This window comes from Hydra vulgaris, chromosome 12 (genome assembly GCF_038396675.1).
Source record: "Hydra vulgaris chromosome 12, alternate assembly HydraT2T_AEP".
Classification (NCBI taxonomy): Eukaryota; Metazoa; Cnidaria; class Hydrozoa; order Anthoathecata; family Hydridae; genus Hydra; species Hydra vulgaris.
Genome location: NC_088931.1, coordinates 60995569 through 61016679, shown reverse-complemented (window position 1 = coordinate 61016679; position 21111 = coordinate 60995569). Strand labels below are relative to the sequence as shown.

Below are 21111 nucleotides of genomic sequence, written 5' to 3'. Positions count from 1 at the left end.
ATTGAGTAGTTTTGAAGAGTGTAGTAATTTTACTGTATAATAGTATAATTTATACAATATAAACTAAAGTTCTATTAGAACAAAACATATTGAATGTTGTGTTGTTGGCTATTTATAAAATGATTTAAAACAAGATATTTTGATTTTATTTACATTTAATGTCAACAAACCGTAAAAAGTTGCAAAATTTTTTGTCAAAATCAATAAGGACTTACGAACCATAAAAAGTTTAAAGGATAAAGTTATTTGTAAATATGCAAAACTGTATGCCAACTAAGTCATCTGTTATATGGGCAAAAAAATTTCAAGAAAAAAATACTTTAAAAAAAGGAGAGCAGGATAAAAGATGCTTAATAAAACAATTAAAAAAGCTAATTAAAAAATCCTGATTAATAAAACAAGAAGAGCATGCTAAAAGATATTCAAATCATACATTATATCACCATTAAAAATTATTTGGAAAGATTTTCCATTGCTTTCTTTATTGAAAACACATTCTGGTGATATTGACACAATAGAATATGCAAAATTATTACTCAATATTGGCCCTAAATGTTGCAAGATAACTGTTTAATATTTGATAAAATGTATTTACAGAAATATACAGAATACTCTGAACTTTAAACTAAAAAAAACTTAAGTATAAATTTTTTAAAATGGTATACAGTAGAAAATTGTTAAAAACATTCATTAAATAATAGGAAAAATTTCTTAAGATTTTCTTATAGTACTAGTTTTTTATAAAAAAAAAAAAGTGTGATCAGAAAATCATATTTTCGATGTTAATCATTAAAATGAATTTTCGATCTTGTTCCATTTTTATTGTTTTCGACATTGTTCAGAAAATCTCATTTTTGATGTTCATCATTAAAATCAGTTTTCGATCTTATTCCGTTTTTATTGATTTTGATTTTGTTCCACATTTGTGAATTTCGATATAAAAGCTTTTCGATATGAATCTGAAAATCACATTTTTGATGTTAATCATTAAAATGGGTTTCGGTCAGTTATTTTTCGATATTAATCATTTTTCGATCAGTTAATTTTCGATACTATTCTGCTTTCCCTATATATATATATATATATATATATATATATATATATATATATATATATATATATATATATATATATATACATATATTTATATATATACATATATTTATATATATACATATATATATATATATATATATATATATATATATATATATATATATATATATGTATATATATATTTATACATATATATTTATTTATAGAGAGAGAGAGAGAGTAAAAGAGAAAAAGAGAAAGACATTCATATATACATATAGTCATGTGTATGTTTATATATATTCTTATTTAGTGCAATGTTTAGAAGAGTAAAAGTAAATTTTAAATGTCTGATGATAACAATCTATGCGCTTCTTAATTTTACTAATGGCCATGAAGAATTTTCTGTAAAAGAATGTTTGTCTGCACACAATGAACTAAGAAAGTTGCATATAGGAACTGAAAACCTTGTTTATTCATCTGCTCTTGAGAAGATTGCTTTAGACCACGTCAATAAACTAACAGAGAATGACGACTCATATGAGCAGTAATTTGTATTTTTTGTTTTCAACTTTATATTTATATATATTTTAAAAATTTTATTATTTTATTATATATATATATATATATATATATATATATATATATATATATATATATATATATATATATATATATATCTATGTGTATATATACATATATATATATATACACCTATAATATCACTTACGGGGACAGATTTTACAAAAAACGAACACTTATGGGACATTTTGGTGTACCCATTAATTTTTTGTCCCCGTAAGCATTGCTTTTTGTAAAAAAAATGTCCCTTTAAGCAACTTTTATAAAAAAACAAAAAGTACAGGGTGGGGCAAGAGTCCCGCTACCACTTTGATTGCCCATAACTTTGTTCAAAGAAAAAATAAGTAAGTTTGGTTTTCATAAAAAGTTTATTTAGTCTTTACATTGTTTTTCGTTATGATTGGAAAATTATATCGGTTAAATGGTAACTTTGGTGAATTTCTTCAATTTCATGATGAATATTGTCTTTAAGATGTTGAATCGTTTGGGCCTATTCACATAAACTTTTGATTTTAAAAAACCCTATAAGTATATATAATATATAAATTTCCATTTCGCGAAATTAGTCTTCATAGAAAAACATCATTCAATAATTGAATTGTTGAATAGGCTGTGTGTGCTGTGGCCCCATCTTGCTGAAACCACATGTCCTCTAGTCCTTACTCTTCCATTTCAGGCACAAGAAAATTTCGAATCATGTCTTGGTACTGTTCAGCAGTAGCAGTCACTTGAACACCTTGTTCATTTTCAAATTGTTTTTTGTAGATGCATTTATGTATCATGAATTAATTGAGGGTTTGTTGTTCCCCAAAACCGACTGTTCTGTTTATTGACATGGCCATTGAGAAGAAAATGGGCTTCATCGCTCATTATCAATTTAGACGAAAAATCTTCAATTTTACCAGACAGCCTTAGGATTGCATTACTGTACTGAACTCGTTGATCAAGATCTCTCGGTATCAATTTATGGACTAATTGAATTTTGTAAGAGAACATTTTCAAATCAGTTTTCAAAATTCGCCTTAATCTGCGTGCAGAAATGTGTAACTGGAAACCACGTCTCCAAGTTGATGTTTCTGGAGACTCTGCAACACTATCGCGCACCAGAGCCAAATTTTCAGCATTACAAGACATCCATTGTCTTCCAGAATGAGGTCTGTCTGCTGTCGTACTGTACTGTTGAAAATTGGCATGTAATCGATAAATTGTGGCTTTGTGGGGCACTGGACGATTAGGATATTTTTTACGCCATTTCTGCTGACTGGCAATTATGGAACGTTCACTTTCGATAAATATTGTCACTATTTCTGCTCGTTCTTGTAGCGTATATTTATCTATTATAAAACTGGAGCGTTTACACAACACAGTGTTTAAAACAAAACTGATCTACAAGTCACATAACCAAGATGGTGCGCAATCAGAATGGTAGCGGGACTTTTGCCCCACCCTGTATATACATCAACTATCAAATAGCCTGACTCGCAGTATAGTGCTGCTACATCGACTGAGGGTTTAGTCTGAGTCAGCATCAAGGTAAGGCTTAGGGTTAGGGTTTTGACATGGTTTATATATGCTTATATTACTGTAATTAATCGTTTTTGTAAATAGATAAAAATAAAAATGAAATATAATTTATAATAAATAAATAAAAATAACAAAAATAATTAAAAACATTTTTATAATAAAAAATTAATTTAAATATGTATAAATAGAAATAAAAAACTGATAAAAATTAAAAAAAATTATATTTATGATAAAAATAGTCAACACAAAGCAAAAAAACCAACAAAAAGCGAACAAAAAGACGTGTCATATATATATATATATATATATATATATATATATATATATATATATATATATATATATATATATATATATATATATATATATATATATATATATATATATATATATATATATATATATATATATATATATATATATATACATTATTGGACAAAACATTTGCAACCAACATCGAACAATGCTAAAAAGTGTTCCTAATTTTACATGTCTTAAAAACGAAACGATCTATATTACCACAGCAAACAGTTCAGGAGTCTGGAGTCATAGCATGCCATGACATGAGCAATCAGCGGACAGGTGACAGCACACAGGCAGAATTTTGTTGACAAGTGCCATTTTGCAGCAGACAAAACAAGTGCAACTTTTTTGGTTTGTTTCATTTTCTTAAGTCTGGTCCGTGTCAACGTCACGGAAGTTTTTTTATAATTAAAGGAAGTATCCAGAAGTTTCCAGAAGAAACATCCAGTAGCATCCAGAAATATCCAGAAACATTCAGAAGCATCCAGACGCATCCAGAAGCATCCAGAAGCATCAAAAAGAAGCATCTAGAATCTTCCAGAACAGGTTCACACAGGTTCATTTTACTATATAAGAGACATGTAAATCGACATGTAATTCAGTCAGTATATGGAAGTCAATCAGTCAGTATTATCGAGACAGTTTATCAAAGTGAGTTTTATCAAAGTGTTTTATCGAAAAACATCAATACAAGAAGTGAAATACAACAAGTGTTTCATTACATCAATACAGTCCACATCCAACCAAGACGTTGTGTTCCACAGAGCATTATTGTATCATCACAAGGTAAATGTAACTCGGTAAGCCTTGAGAAGCGTGATTATTTCTTTTTATTATTTTTATGACTTCAAGAGCAAAAATGGCTCCCGACAGTCTTGGATTGGAACTAAGAAAGAAAATTATTGGCGATTATGTAAGTGGAATGTCACAAAAAAGTATTTGTGATAAATATCGCGTGAAAAAATGGACCGTATCAAGACTATGTTCCAAATATCATTCTACGGGGAAGTTGGCAGCAGATAACAAAGGTGGAAGACCGTGTTTCACCACTTCTAGAGAGGATTCTATGATCGTCAGATCCATCAAGAAGGATCCCTGGATATCATCAGTCGAGATACAAAAGCAATTAGAGCTGCCTGTATCGGACCAAACAATCAGACGACGTGCTGTTGAAGCCGGATTGTTTCCTCGACGCCCTGCAAAGAAACCGCTGATTTCACTTAAAAACCAGAAGAAAAGACTCCTGTTTGCTACATCTCATATTGACTGGAATGTGTAGAAATGGCAAACTGTCCTGTTCAGTGATGAATGGAAGTTCAACCTCATTGGGAGCAATGGCATTTGCCGTGTACGTCGACCGGCCGGAAAACGCCTCGATTTACTTTACTGCCATAAAACCGTGAAGCATGGTGGAGGCAATGTAATGGTCTTGGGGTGTTTTTCTGCTAATGGTCTAGGTCCAATACATCGAAACGATGGAATAATGGACTGTTTAATGTATAAAAATATCCTGAAAGATGTTATGTTACCTTATGCTGAATGGAATATGCCAATAAAATGGGTTTTTCAGCAAGACAATGATCCGAAACACACTGCAAAAGTAGTCAAGCAATGGTTTCAACCACCTATCGGTGATGGATTGGCCGCTTCAATCTCCGGATCTCAACTCTATCGAGAACCTGTGGGAGATCGTCAACTGCAGAATTAATCGTGAAGGTGTTCGTAATAAGGATCAACTGTTTGAACAAATCCAAAAGGCCTGGGCAGCGATTCCACAAAGTTTCATTGATCACCTGATCGAATCTATGCCTCGAAGATGCAAGGCTGTGATCGACAACAAAGGATTCGCCACAAAATATTGATAGCGAAATACAGCTTGGTCAACATTTTGTCGAGTTGCACTTGTTTTGTCCAGAAGGAAATCAACTTTTTTAATACTTTTGATTAACTTATTAAATTTTGTGTACAAATAATGAACTTTGTGATAAATAAAACTTGAAGAACTTTGTCTCTAAACAATTATTTATTATTATTTCTCTAAATTGAAAAAATGCAGCACTTTTATATAAAGAAACTAAATCAGCATTATTTGGTTGCACTCGTTTTGTCCAATACTGTATATATAAATATATATATATATATATATATATATATATATATATATATATATATATATATATATATATATATATATATATATATATATATAAATCATATATATATATATATATATATATATATATATATATATATATATATATATATATATATATATATATATATTTATATAATATATATATATAATATATATATATAATATATATATAATATATATATATATATATATATAAAATATATATATATATATAAAATATATATATCAGCCCTCGGAATTAGGATTGACCTAACTGCCGATATTTTTTAAAGTTCTATTATCTAATAGTTATAGCTATATACTATATACTATAGAATATAAATATATATTTTTTTGATTGGTTTTCTACAATATCTTTTATAGTTGAGCAAAATTATTATTGGCTGACTTAACTTTAGTGTTTTGTTTACTTTAGTGTTTGTAGTTTTTAAACCATATGACAATTTTATTTCAACCATGTAATCATTTTTATTTCATCACACTCATATTGACCACATATTTTAAATTGACTTTGCAAGTTAATATTTGAAAAGATAAGTTCTTTTGACAGGTAATCTAACTGCAATATGGTTAATTGGTTAAACAAATAAGAATCTACCAAACAATGCTTTTCCAACAATGGTTGATGTGCTAAGAATGTTTTTCCACTACCATAATGCCTTGAAACAAACAGTTTCATCTAGTGCAAAAGTAATATCTAATCATTGAACTCACATCTGGAACAAAGCCACAATTCCAATGACTTACCAACCCCATATTATATCAAAAGTGAAAACATGTGTTAATGGATATAATCTAATTTAAAAGAATAAAGGAAGCGCTGGTGAGTCACAGGTTGCTAGAGAGAAAGATTTTAGTATCAAATTAGATTTACTATTTCACATTTCACACAAGGATGCAAACAAGCTAATTAAAATTGATGAAGATAAGATATTTCTCGAAGATCAACAGAATGGTTGGATGATGAAGATGGCTAAAGAAGATGTAAAATTATCGCAAAAACAGCAAGCAACAGTGTTGACAAATGCTGTTATTTACGCTTAATTGTACCCACTTTAGTCTTGATAATTATACTGATAGTGAAGAAACAGAAGTCAGTGACATTCCAGATGGCGATGATGATTATCAAATAGTAATAGGGGGGAGGGGGTTGTAGAAAATATTAGTTCAGATTTATAAACTGAATTTTTTTAAAAATGTTTCAGTTTATAAATCTGAACAAAAACTATTTAATTCTATGCATGCATAAAACTATCTAATTCTAGCGTTGCTTGTGGTAAAATGCGCATTTTCTAACAGCTGTTTTATAATAATTTCAATAGGATTTAATATGTTGATATAAGTTTAATACTTAAGTGAAAAAAAAATTAAAAGCTCATCTTCGATAAATTGAGATTTACTTGGTCGGTGATTTTTAAAGCATGTTTACACTGAAAATTTTTGTTTTTATCAGTGTGAAGTAATTATTTACTAATTTTTAAGGCGATTTTCATTGATTTTTTTTCCCCTTTTCTTTTGATAACAAGTAAAATTAATAAACGGAGGAGGGGGGTGGGTCCTTATAAGCAAGGGGTGGGTGGGAAAAATCCCCCCCCCCCTCACTCGAGAGTAGCACATGTAAATTAATAACAATATGTAATTTAAAATAATGCAAATGTGTAAGCATCAGTAGGTAAGTTTAGTTTGCAATCGTATATAAATGGGTTGTTTATGTAATATGTTTAATAGAAGGAAACTTCTAAAACTTTAAAAAATCTTAAATTGTTTTGTTTTGTATTTAAAAAAATAGTGTAATTTTTTTATTAAGCAGTTGATTTAAACCTTCAAAGACTTAAAGATAAATGCACTATGAGCAGTGCACTTAACCACTAAACTAATGAACTAATGCAAACTAATGTAAAAAAAACAACCTTTTATAAACTTTTTATGACAATTTTTATTCATTAACAGTTTTTAAGTGGGTACTCTAAATAAGCTTTAAAGGGTAAACTGATTCTTTCTGTTGACCAACTTTGCGTTCTCTTCTTTTAAGATGTTGAATCCTGGACATTGACTCATTGCATGGGTTTTGCTTGTGTTTCTGATTTTATGACTAGGCAACTAGTAAGTGACTGGGGCCCCAGCTCCATCCTTGGCTGAAAATAAAACTTTTTGCAAAACTGGCCAAGGCAAAATTATAAGATTTAGAAGGGGTTGATAGCCGGGGCTAGAAAAAAATTTTATAATACTTTATATATTATAATTTTACGCTTACATTTATTATTTATTAGATACTGGCATATATTTATATGTTTTTAAACTCTTATTTACTTCCAACAAGATTGCAAGCAACCACTACTAAGTTATGCGTTACTTTAAATAGATAATAAGTTAAAATACTAGGAAATGATTAAAAGATTTAAAGCTTGTAGGTTGTAAAAAAAAACAAAAACATGAAGATAGGTAAGAGTTATAAGGTTTTTTTGATGTGCAATGAAAAAAACTGGATTGACAAAAGTTTTTATAGCATGAAGGGACAGATACAGTAAAAGGATGCAACTTTTTGAATAAGAGAAGCTGATTCAGAGTAAGAGTTGAATAAGAGAGGCTGTTGAATAAGAGAGGCTAAAACAGAGAGGTTAATTCCATCAACAGCTCAAAAGTATCAAAGTATTAACAGTGCCATATTGCACATGGATTGTGACCCTGTTTGTACTTTTGGTGTGCATTGCCGAGGCCACATTTGGAGCCCTTTGTTATGGCTTAGGGTTTATTATTAGTAATGTGGTAATTGCTTGGGCTAACAGTGTTCTGAGTACTATCTATGCTTTGAATCAAGTTCTTCAACAAATTTAAAAATGAATAAAGTACCAAAAACTATCAAACACAAAAAACCATCATCATCAACAAGTTCTCTAAACCTATCATTCTCTAATATTCGTGGTCTTCTAAGTAACTTTTCTTCTGTTGAGTCTTATCTCTTGCAAAGTTCATCAGACCTACTTGCTCTTTGTGAGACTAATTCTTGCATGACGTATAATGCAATCATACGAGAAAATCTTTCATTTTTAATGGTGGCATATCATGGATTAAGAAAAAAGCAGGATTGTTTGATGTTACCATGGGAGCCTATGATGGCGCGGAAGTTTGCGAACTAGTTGAGGTTTTTCTTTTAGACCAACAGTTGCGCAGTTTTACAACAAAAGTGATTTTGGTTTATATCAAGATGACGGGTTAGCTGTTTTTAAGAACAAAAATGGTCATCAAATGGAACAAATTAAAAAGCATGTCGTTCAAGTTTTCAAACATAACAATCTCAACATCTCTATCAATTGCAATCTTAAAATTGTCAACTACCTTGATTTAACTTTTAATCTTACTCAAAGTTCTTTTCAACCATACTGCAAGCCTGAAAATAACTTAAGTTATGTACATACTGATTCTAACCATCCACCTAGCATAATAAATAATCTTCCAAAAAATATCGAGCTAAGATTGTCCGCCAACTCATCAAGTGAAGTTATTTTTAATAAATCGACACACCTTTATGAAGACGTATTACAGCGATCGGGATACATTTATAAGTTGATATTATAAACCAAGCATAAATAATGTTCCAAAAAATAACCACAAACGAAACATAATCTGGTACAATCCTCCATTTAGTAAAAATGTTACAACCAAAATTGGTCAACGATTTTTAACCCTAATTGACAAGCATTTTCCTAAAAACCACAAACTACACTAAATATTTAACAGAAATACAATTAAGATAAGCTACTCCTGTATACCAAACATCAAATCTATTATCAACTTACACAACAAAAATATTTTATATGGTGATATAAAATTATCAGAAAAAGCCTGCAATTGCATTAAAAAATCTCTTTGTTCACTGAACAACAATTGATTGTCTAGCAACATCGTTTATCAAGTCGCCATAAGTTCAAATAAACCTCAATACAACAATAAAGTATACATTGGGATAAGCGAAACCTCATTTAAGCTACGTTATGCGAACCATCAAAAATCTTTTAACGTAAAAAAATACAAAAATGACACTGAGTTGTCTAAGGAAGTATGGGAGTTAAAAGAAAATAATTTTACAACTTCAATCAAATGGAATATTATTAAACGCTGTAAATCATACAATCCTGTGTCAAAAATTTGTAAGCTTTGTTTAAATGAGAAATTCGAAATGTTATTTTACAAAGGAAACAATCTGCTAAACAAAAGAGGCGAATTAGTCTCTAAATGCAGACTCAAAAATAAATTTCTCCTTTCATTATTTGTTAGCGGAGATAAGTTTCCCATTACGTCTTCTTGTACTATAATGTCAGAACTCATTCTACCGTAGTTTGTAATTTTTAAATGGTTTTTTATATTTTTGATTTTGTACTTCATGGCTGATGATTGCCAATAGGCATGAAACTTTAAGTTCCATTAAAAGTTGTTTTTTCTAAAATTTAAGTATATATATATATAAAAATTATGTTAGTATATTCTACAAATAGAGTGCTCAATGTTCTTAATGAACAGACCAATAATAAATTAGTAAAAATACTTATCTAATTTTGAGTTGTCTTTAGCAGCGTGTTTCACCATCAGTAGGTTCATCAGGAAGCTTCCTAATGAACCTACTGATGGTGAAACATGCTGTTAAAGACAACCTAAAATTAGATAAGTGTTCTTACTAATTTATATATATATATATATATATATATATATATATATATATATATATATATATATATATATATATATATATATATATATATATATGTATAAGTATATGTATATGTATATATATATATATATATATATATATATATATATATATATATATATATATATATATATCAGGCCTTGTTTTAAAGCGTTAACCTATCGGCAATTTACGTGTGCGTTTCGTATGCCTTGAGCAATTTCCATTAAGCAACTTTTTATCATTTTTTAAGCTTTAAATTATTCTATAAACGGTAAGATAAAAGAAATTATTAACTTTATAAAAAACCACATTATCTTTTGAATGATGATTATGTAAAAAAGTTTGAATGACAATTAAGTTAGATATAAGCACTATCTACTTGTGAAAAAACTCAAATAAAATTAAAAAATTTAATAACTTAATCTCTATTAAGCTAATTCTTTTATCGAAATATTTAGTAACAGAAAACAATATTGTTTATAGTTAACAATTTTTTTTTTTAATACGAAGCTATTAAACAGAACATTAAAAAAAAACATAAAAGAAATATATATAATAAAAAAAATTTCCTTAAATTTCTATATAATTTTAAATAATTTTTATTTAATTTTTTATTACTGTAATGATCGATTTTTTCGCATAAAAAAACACTAATAATTTAAGCTTGAAGCAAAGATCATTATAATAAAATTTAATTCTGATAAAAAATATGATCTAATTTTAAATAATTTAATAAAAATATATAATTTTATTCTGATAAAAAAATATAAAATTTAATTTTGATTTAATATATATATATATATATATATATATATATATATATATATATATATATATATATATATATATATATATATCAGATTCGTTACTAGTCAGGGGGTGAAGAAGTAGGGTAACTGTCACCCTCCTTTTGAAAAAATGGGCAAGTTTTAAAATTTGACTAGTATTAGGGTTTAATATAATTTTTACTTATTTTTTGATTAAAAGTAGTGTTGCATTAAGTTTTTATAAAATAATTCTGCCGATCGTAAAAAACAATAAATTGCAAAAGTGGCCATTAAATTATTGTTGAATTATTATTTTTAATTAGTTTTGTTTTAATATTTTTCTAAAATGTTGCAGCATATAGCAAAAATATTTTTTTCATAAAATGCTTTTCTTAACTGTTTTGTGTTTATTAGCTTTTGTATCAAGTTGTATTTGCTTGTATATATCTTTGTATATCTTTCTTTTATTTCTTTAAATTATTTAATTTAGCATGAATCAAAAAATAAAAGGTGGATGAGAAAGATCGTATTATAAATAAAAATAAAAATTGAAATCTTCAGCAAAAGAATGTGCAAAATTAACATCTTTTTTTATATATAAAAGACAGTCAAATGCAAAGTGAAAACATAATGATGTCCTCAAAAGAACGCATACTTGAACAAGTAATTTTTCATGACAGTTTAACACCATTTTTAATTGTGACTAGTAATCATCAACAGATAGTACAAAATGACTTAAATAGTTGAACATTGATCATGACAAAAATACTTGAACAACACCATACAAAGATGGCATGTGTTGAGAATGCTCATTTTTTATATATTGGAACTATTATGTCTAAAATGAACATAAACATTATTGGAAAAAATACAATAAAGATGTTGCCTGAAATAAAAATTTAATTTATCACAAAGCATGTTACACCAACAGACATGCCAAAAAATTTCAGAGCAAGTGGCAAATGAATCTTAATTTGGCATGCTAAATAGCTGCACAACAGCAGCGAGACTCATTAGGCGACCCATTTGCTTTATTTTCAAAGGAAGAGATGATAAGGGGTCTTCTGTAAACAAACCCATTAATTTTTAAGTTTGAAGAAAACTAAATTATCACAAAAATAGATTTTATCACAAAATTATTTGGATAAATATACCATTCAATGAACACTTAAAAATGACAGATTTAGAAGCTCAACTAAGTAAATAACTTGCTGATCAATTCCGATGCAACACATTCTGAAATTTGTTATGAATGCTGTTATTTGTTGTGGAAAACAACATTTACCTCAGTGTGTTACGATTGAAAATTTAGAAACTTGAAAATATTGGTAATTTTCCTTCATTTCTTAAACCCGTGGAAGATTTTAACAGTGAATTACAACACCATTTGTTAGGTCCAAAAAAAAAAAATGCTTGTTTTATTTCAGCAAATGTTCAAAATAAGAATATCTCAATTTAGGCAATAGTGTGATACAAGCTTCTATAATAAAAATAAATAATAAACCAAATTTTTTGCAGTCTTTGCAGAAGCAATTACTTCTTACCACACAGTGCAACTATCTCTTGTACTACAATTTGTTGATAAGAAACATGAGATACGTAAAGAATTTGTGGTATTTGTAATATTAGAGGGTGTGAGAGCACAAGTCATTTTTATTAAAATTAAGCAAACTTTGCTTGATCTTAATTTGAACATTAAAATTTGAGAATACAAGCCCAATTTCCGAACATACAACCAAAAACAATATAGACAATTCCACGTGCCATAGAATAAATTTGGTTATAAGTCATTCTTGAAATAAGAAATGTGCTAGGTATAATGAAGGAGTTTGCAAAATGGATTAAAAATAGTCTAATGCTAACAGAGCTTCTTAACTTAGTACACCAAAAAGAAAACCTATTTCACACTTCGACTAGATCATTAATTCTTAATGGTATTTGTGTTTCAAGATAGGTTGAAAATTTTGATGGTTTATTAAATTTTAATTCAATGATATTTAGGACTAATAAACAGACTGATCTATGAAAAGAACTAATTGCTTGGTGTACATCCTGACTAGAAAATCAACTTTAAGGAAATTGAGGCAAATTTGTTCACCTCCCTTTTCAAATTGAGGCCTACAATTTACACAATGATTAATAAAATATAATTACTACAAGTTATATGGGCCTTATTCCAGTTTTAGGTAGAATTCCTACTGTAATAATCAATTTAAGAATTTTATGTTTTTAATTGGTTTAAGAATTTTCAATAATAATTCTTTAGTGCTAATTATCATCTAAAAACTAAAGCAAATTTTTCCTAATTTTCATACCATTTACTAAAGCTATTTAGGTTTTTACTAATATTGTTTAAATTTTTTACAATGTTTTAATTCAAATTGTTATAGTACTTATATTATTTTTATGTTGTTTTAGTTAAGATTTTTTTATTATTATTCACCTCCTCAAGGCTGAGAAGGCCACTACAGATGAGGAAGCTACTTAATAGTGGTTATAACCCTCTCTCAACTCCATAACTCCGAAACACGAACATTGACAAACAAGACCGATGCGCAGAGAAACAAGTTGAGCGCAATACTACCAGGGACATGGTAGGGATCAAACTCAGAACCTCTTGCTTATGAAGCGAGTGCTTTACCACTACACCACTACTGCACTAATATAGTTATGTGCATTGAGTTATTTAATTTTTTCTGTTAATAATTTATTTAGATTATTTTGTTTATTTTATGGATGTTGCATATCTTTTTTGTTAATACAGAAAGTTGTTATAAGAATCGTCTTATAGATAGAGTTAACATATTATTATTATCATTGTTATGTGAGAATAAATTAATTCATAATTATTATTTGGCGATTCCATGTGATAACATCCTGGGCATGCAACCCTAAGTCTCAGATTTTCCTGATTTTTACACCACTCAAAGATTTTGATAAATTATGAACATCCCCAAAATTTCATCATCTGATTCCAATGGAATCTCACTTATGAAAAAAAAACTCACTTACGGAATTAGAAAAAAAAATTCCCACCCACCTATTTATGAAAATCCTCCCCCTTATTTTCTCCTTTTATTAGATCTGGACAAAAATTCCCATTCATTTTTATCCTACCCCACATTGTATTAAGCACCTCAGAATAACTTGACAGTAATGTAACTGAAACAGTTTTGACCTTATCAAATTGTTTCTTTAGTTGTTGACTTACTGCTTCTGTTTTCTTGGTAGTTTTAAATAAGTAAAAAAAAAATGTTTTTATAATTTATCTTGTATCGTATATATCTTTTATAATAATTTATCTTGTATTAAATTTTGTATAATAATATTACTAATTTTATAATAACATTTATATAGTCAAGAAAGACCTAGAGTACTCCCCAAGCGCCGTAGAAGACATGTAAGTGATGTTGATACTAGTATTCATATCGAGAATTGGGATGGACGAATAACTTTTCCACGGGCTGTTTGGTAAGTTTATGTTGTTAGTCATATTTTTATTATTGATTAGAGAATATTATTAGTAAATATTTTTATCTATTTTCAACTTTGCCCTCTTATTTATTTTATTTTTATGTTTTTTGAAAGGTTATCATTTTCCTAAAACTCTTTGTTGGACACTGATTGGTTTATAAAATAGTTATTATATGTATCATATAAAATCTATAATTCAGATATAATTAAGTGATTAAAAGTTGCTCATAAAACTTCAAATTAGATTTGTTTATTGCTTTATTGACAAATATTGTTCAAGACACTATAAATATTTTAAAGTTTTAGGAAATATAAAGAGTCAGTCAATCAGTGCTGAAAAATATTTACTTATTTTTACTTGCTTATCTAAATAAAAATAAGCAAATATTTTTCATGATATCTTAATATATATAAAGGGCAATGTGTGTGTGTTTGTTTGTTTGTTCTCTATAGAATCCAAACCGCCGGACCGATCTCGATGAAATTTGGCATGGGGGTAGTCCTCGAGGGGGAGAAGGTTCTTAGCTGGGTTTTGACCCCTGACCCGGGGGTCAGGGGGGCCCATTTTTGTGTACAGATATCAGGTAAGCCAGTTTAAATATTGGCCCGGGCAACGCCAGCTAGTTGTTTATAACTATGAATTAGTTTTTAAAACCAAATCAATTTAAAGATATCTAATTTTTATTTTTTTTTCAATTGAAAGGTACAAATAAAATCAGAAATTTAGTTTTTTTTTTTTTTTGTAAAATTATGAGTTATTTAAAAGTAAACAAATTTCATTTTTTAATAAACTTTTGCTCTTTTGCTTTAAGTTTTTTTAACAACTAAAAAACAAAAAACATAAAAGTTTTTTATTTGTTTTGTTTTTTGAGCTTACTTATCAAAAGATTTAATAGATATAATAATTAATAGATATAAGATTTAATAGATGTAATAATAGAGTTAATAATTAATACAACAATAATTTTAATACAAATTATATGTATTAATTTATCTTTTTCTATTTTTAATTGAATGACAAAATGATATAAACAAACAATAAAATGATGTGAACAAAAAACTTTGTTTTTGCCATAATCTTAATTTAAGGGCAAAGAAGGCTTTTTAATTATGTTGAAGGTAACTTACCTAGACAAAGGAAAAGGATATAAAAGCTCCATTTCAGTTTTGGAAAAGTAAAATGTGTATATATATAAATTATATATATTTTAATTATATATAATTTAATTTATTATTAAATTTAATTTGCACTGTTCTTTATGAACATTGAGCACTCTATTTGCAGAATACACTAATATACTTTATATATATATATATATATATATATATATATATATATATATATATATATATATATATATATATATATATATATATATATATATATATATATATATAAATATATATATATATATATAAATATATATATATATATATATATATATATATATATGTAAATTATGTTAGTGTATTTTACAAATAGAGTGCTCAATGTTCTTAAAGAACAGAGCAATAATAAATTAGTAAAAAACACTTATCTGACTTTTATCTTCGACTTGAAGTTTCACCATTGCTGGATTATCAGGAAGAGTTCTCATCTGGATCATCAGGAAGACCATCAGGAAGAACTCTTCCTGATGATCCAGCAATGGTGAAACTTCAAGTCGAAGATAAAAGTTAGATAAGTGTTTTTTACTAATTTATATATATATATATATATATATATAACATTTCATTTATATGTGAGTGTGTGTGTGTGTGTGTATTTATATATATGTATGTGTGTATATATATGTGTGTATGTGTGTATATATATGTGTATGTGTGTATATATATATGTGTATGTGTGTATATATATATGTATGTGTGTATATATATATATATGTGTATATATATATATATATATATATGTATATATATATATATATGTATATATATATATATTTATATATATATATATACAATTCCGGAATTAGGGTCGGTATTTGGCTAACTGCCACCCTTAAAGTGTTTAACCTAACTGCCAACCTTAAAGTGTTTGAGGTCAGCATAAAATTGCCAACCTCGTTTCTATGTTTTATGGTAAAACTTATGTACCAATTTTTTTTTGCCAACCTGATGCTGACCTTTAAAAGATTGAGGGCGGCAAATTATTGCCGACCTCATTTTTCCCAATTCCAAGGGTTGTTTATATATATATATATATATATATATATATATATATATATATATATATATATATATATATATATATATTTATATATATCAGTCCTCAGAATGAAGAAAAATAAGGTCAGCAATAATTTGTGGGACTTAATCTGTGTGAGGTCAGCATCAGATTAGCAGAAAATTTGTAAAACAAAGGTTTGACCATAAAACATAGCAATGAGGTCAGTGATTATTTGCTGACCTCAAACACTTCTTGGTCAGCACCTAACTGCCGGCCTAGAAGTGTCTATGTGTTTTATGGCAAACCTTTGTTTTCAATCTTTATCTTTGTCAATCTTTGTTTTCAATAATTTTTTTTTCAATTTTTATATTGTTTTGCTTCTTTTGAGATCCAGGTTGGCCTTTAAAGAATATTTTTGATATTGTTAGGGACTTGCTAAATGGTTCAATGGTTTTGAGCAAATTAAAAATTTATTTGCTAAAATGCAAATTAGATTATATTTGCTAGTTTTTGTAGTTAATCTTTAATCATTTTATTATTCATGACATATGTGTGTGGAAGGGAAAGATTTTTATTTCAATTGTCATTTTTAAAACTACTGTATGTTTAATACATACAAGCATACAAATAAACACACACACACACACATATATGTGTACACATACATTTATGTGTACATTCTTCTGACTCGCTAACGCCAATATCAATTGGGACTGAAAATGATTGGTCTATTGACCTGGAAAAATGTTTATCAGTCTTTTATTTTTAACAAGTTCCATGATATATTATTAGATTTGTTTTTTTATTGCATCTCCCTCGATCTCTTGCTACAGATAATATTCATCAACATTGTCATTATGTTGTTACACAATTACATTGTCATTCATTCATGGAAGGTGAATGGAAAACCAGATATAACAATCACAATCCATTATTCAATAATGTTAAATACAAAAAGTCCACCGCCCTATTAAACTATGTCTGGGATTTAAAAAACAATTTTTAACGAAATATGTCATAATATTATTTGTATTTTTATATCGATTTTAAATTTATATTTTTTGATATATAAACAATGCACATAATATAAAAACATTATCACATAAGCGAGTATATTAAACAAGCATTAAAATAACTATTTCACAACTATTAGCTAACTAAAAACAACTATTAGCTAACTAAAAACAACTATTAGCTAACTAAAAACAACTATTAGCTAACTAAAAATAAATTAATAATAACGTTAACCTAACAACTAAACAATTTCCATCCCGTAACGATCTAAAATACAGTATAAATCGTAACGTCTACTAAACAAATCATAGCAAAATTAAATTTTCACTACTTGCCTCAAGATTGTCGTAACACATGAAACTCAGAATTGCAATATTATATTATAAACATTAGTATTTAGCTAATTCCTGGTATTGTTATAAGTTATTTTTATTTAATCTTGTTTAATGTTATTTTTATTTGATCTTGTCAAAAAATCAATTATATAGGTCTGATATCATTGATCAAGCACTCTTGCTGAATATATACACAGAGCAAAATTAAATTTATATATGTATATATATGTGTGTATATATATATATATATATATATATATATATATATATATATATATATATATATATATATACACATATATATATATATATATATATATATATATATATATATATATATATATATATATATATATATATATATATATATATGCTTAATGTTCCTAAAAGAACAGAGCAGTAATTAATTAGTTGAAAACAAAACAGGAAGACAAAAGATTTCTACCCAAGGGCCATCACGAAGAAAATCACGGAAAGAATCCCAGTCAGCTTTACTGTAGTTGTAAGAGGTACAATAATAGGGGGATTCAGGTGATGAAGAAGAATGAGATATTAGTTTTAGAGAGATCAAACTGTGATCAGAAGCACCTAAGGGTGAATGTGGAGAAACTGAGCACTGACTAGGATCAGAAACAAGACATAAGTTGAGTAGAGAAGGTAAATGATTCGGGTTGCCAGGAAAGTGAGTTGGAAAGTTGACTATTTGAGTAAGGGATTGAGAAAGGCTAAAGTTGTGGGCTTTAATGCCTGCAGAATCACTGACACTAGACTTTAATGATCACCCACTGACTTTAATGCTCACCACTCTGAACGGCCAAGCCATTCAAAGTGGTGAGCATTAAAGTCACCGACAACAACTATATTAGCTGATGGATAAAGAGAGAGGGCTTGGTCAATATGATCAGAAATAACATCAAAAAGAGTGCAGTCTTGAGATGAAGGAGAGCGATATAGAACAAAAAGAAAGGCAATAGAGTGAAGTGGTGCTAAACGAAAGCACATGAAAGAATAGTCTGTGGATTCAAACCTAGTTTCACGACAAATGAGTGAATTCTTACGAATGTAAATGCCCAGGCCAAGCATGTAACTATTGGAGTCTTTACGAATTAAAGGAAGATAACCATCAAGACTAAGATCACAAGATAAGACAGCCAAACTCAAATTAGTCTCACAAAGAGCAAGTAGGTCTGGTGAACTCTGCAAAAGATAAGACTCAACAGAAGAAAAGTTACTTCGAAGACCACAAATATTAGTGAATGATAGGTTTAGAGAACTTGGTAATGATGATGGTATTTTGTGTTTTATAGTTTTTGGTACTTTATTCATTTTAAAATTAGATAGAAGAACTTGACTCAAAGCATAGATAGTACTCAGAACACCGTTTAATAGCCCAAGCAATTGCCTCATTACTACTAATAAACCCTAAGCCGTGACAAAGGGCTCCAAATGTGGCCTCAGCAATACACACCAAAAGTACAAACAGGGTCACTATCCATGCGCAACATGGCACTGTTTAAACTTTGATATTTTTCAGCTGTTGATGGAATCAGCCTCTCTGAGAGCTACCACAGAGTTCGGGAACCTGACTACCAGCTGGCCTTAGAACCATAAAACTGAGTTTTAGAGCTGTACCCTCATTAGGAGATAATAGAATAAGTTGCCTAGTCATAAAAACAGAGACACAAGCAAAACCCGTGCATTGAGTCAAGAAGATCCAGCATTCAACATCCTAAACTGGAAACAATGTATTGTAAATACATCTGCCCCAGCCTAATAGATGATATATATATGTATATATATATATATATATATATATATATATATATATATATATATATATATATATATATATATATATATATATATATATATATATATATATATATATATATGTATATATATATGTATATATATATATAAAGAAAATGCCTAAAACAATAATAAGTTAAAGAACTCGTAATGAAAACAAGAGAGGTGGTGCTAGTTTGCCATCAGAGCTTCCGATTAGTGATCTTCCAACTTTTAGGCAAGTGGTTCAATATTTCCTACTTTATTTAAAAAAATATAAACAATGTCAGAAATATTATTTCTCCAAAGATTGTTTCAAAAGTTGCCAGTGACCTTATTGATCAGTGGAGTAGTGTAAATTCTAATCTGTCTCTGATACACGAGAAGTCAGTAACCAAAAAATGTTTTAGACTTTTCATTAAAGTATTGTCTGCAGAAGGCAAATTCAAATATGCAAATAAAAACAATCTTGCTTGTATATTTGAGCATTTATTTGATTTGTCATTATGTAATTGTAAATAAATGTATAAGAGACACAAATTCATTCTTGCAAAGAACCCAAATCGAAAAAGAATAAGAGAAATGTAAAAAAATGTGATTATTTAATAAAATGAATATCTAATTTTGTAATTTTCGGATTTAATTAAAAACAGCTTGCTATGAAAAATGCAAAATAAAAACTGTTCTGATTATGTTCCCATTTAATTAGTGTTGATAAAATAATATTCCTAAAAAAATAAAAAGGCTATGAAAGATATAAATGAGACTGTAAAAAACATCAAAATGGCTAAAAATCCAATTTAAGGTGAATATTTGAACCAATTTCCCAAATTGAATTTAAATTAAACAAAGTCAGATTTATATTTTTCTTTTTATTTATACTGCAATGAACAAATTCCAGGGTGACTCTTTGTAGTTTTCCAAAAAAAACATCTTCTGCCTAGTAGCTTAATATATATATATATATATATATATATATATATATATATATATATATATATATATATATATATATATATATATATATATATATATATATATATATATATATATATATATATATATATATATATATACAGTATTGGACAAAACATTTGCAACCAACATCGAACAATGCTAAAAAGTGTTCCTAATTTTACATGTCTTAAAAACGAAACAAACTATACTACCACAGCAAACAGCTCAGGAGTCTGGAGTCATAGCATGCCATAACATGAGCAATCAGCTGACAGGTGACAACATACAGGCAGAATTTCGTTGACAAGTGCCATTTTGCA

General features: G+C 27.9%; 1 protein-coding gene across 1 annotated transcript in view; it reads left to right on the top strand.

The window, feature by feature from the left end:
- The window catches only part of LOC105848137 (uncharacterized), a 41451-nt gene that overhangs the window by 6019 nt on the left and 14321 nt on the right, over positions 1 to 21111 (top strand). Inside the window, exons 2-3 of the mRNA XM_065813972.1 lie at positions 1349 to 1582; positions 14411 to 14524. Of these exons, the coding sequence (XP_065670044.1) occupies positions 1353 to 1582; positions 14411 to 14524 (344 nt within the window). The 5' untranslated portion in view covers positions 1349 to 1352. The remainder of the gene's footprint in view (positions 1 to 1348; positions 1583 to 14410; positions 14525 to 21111) is intronic.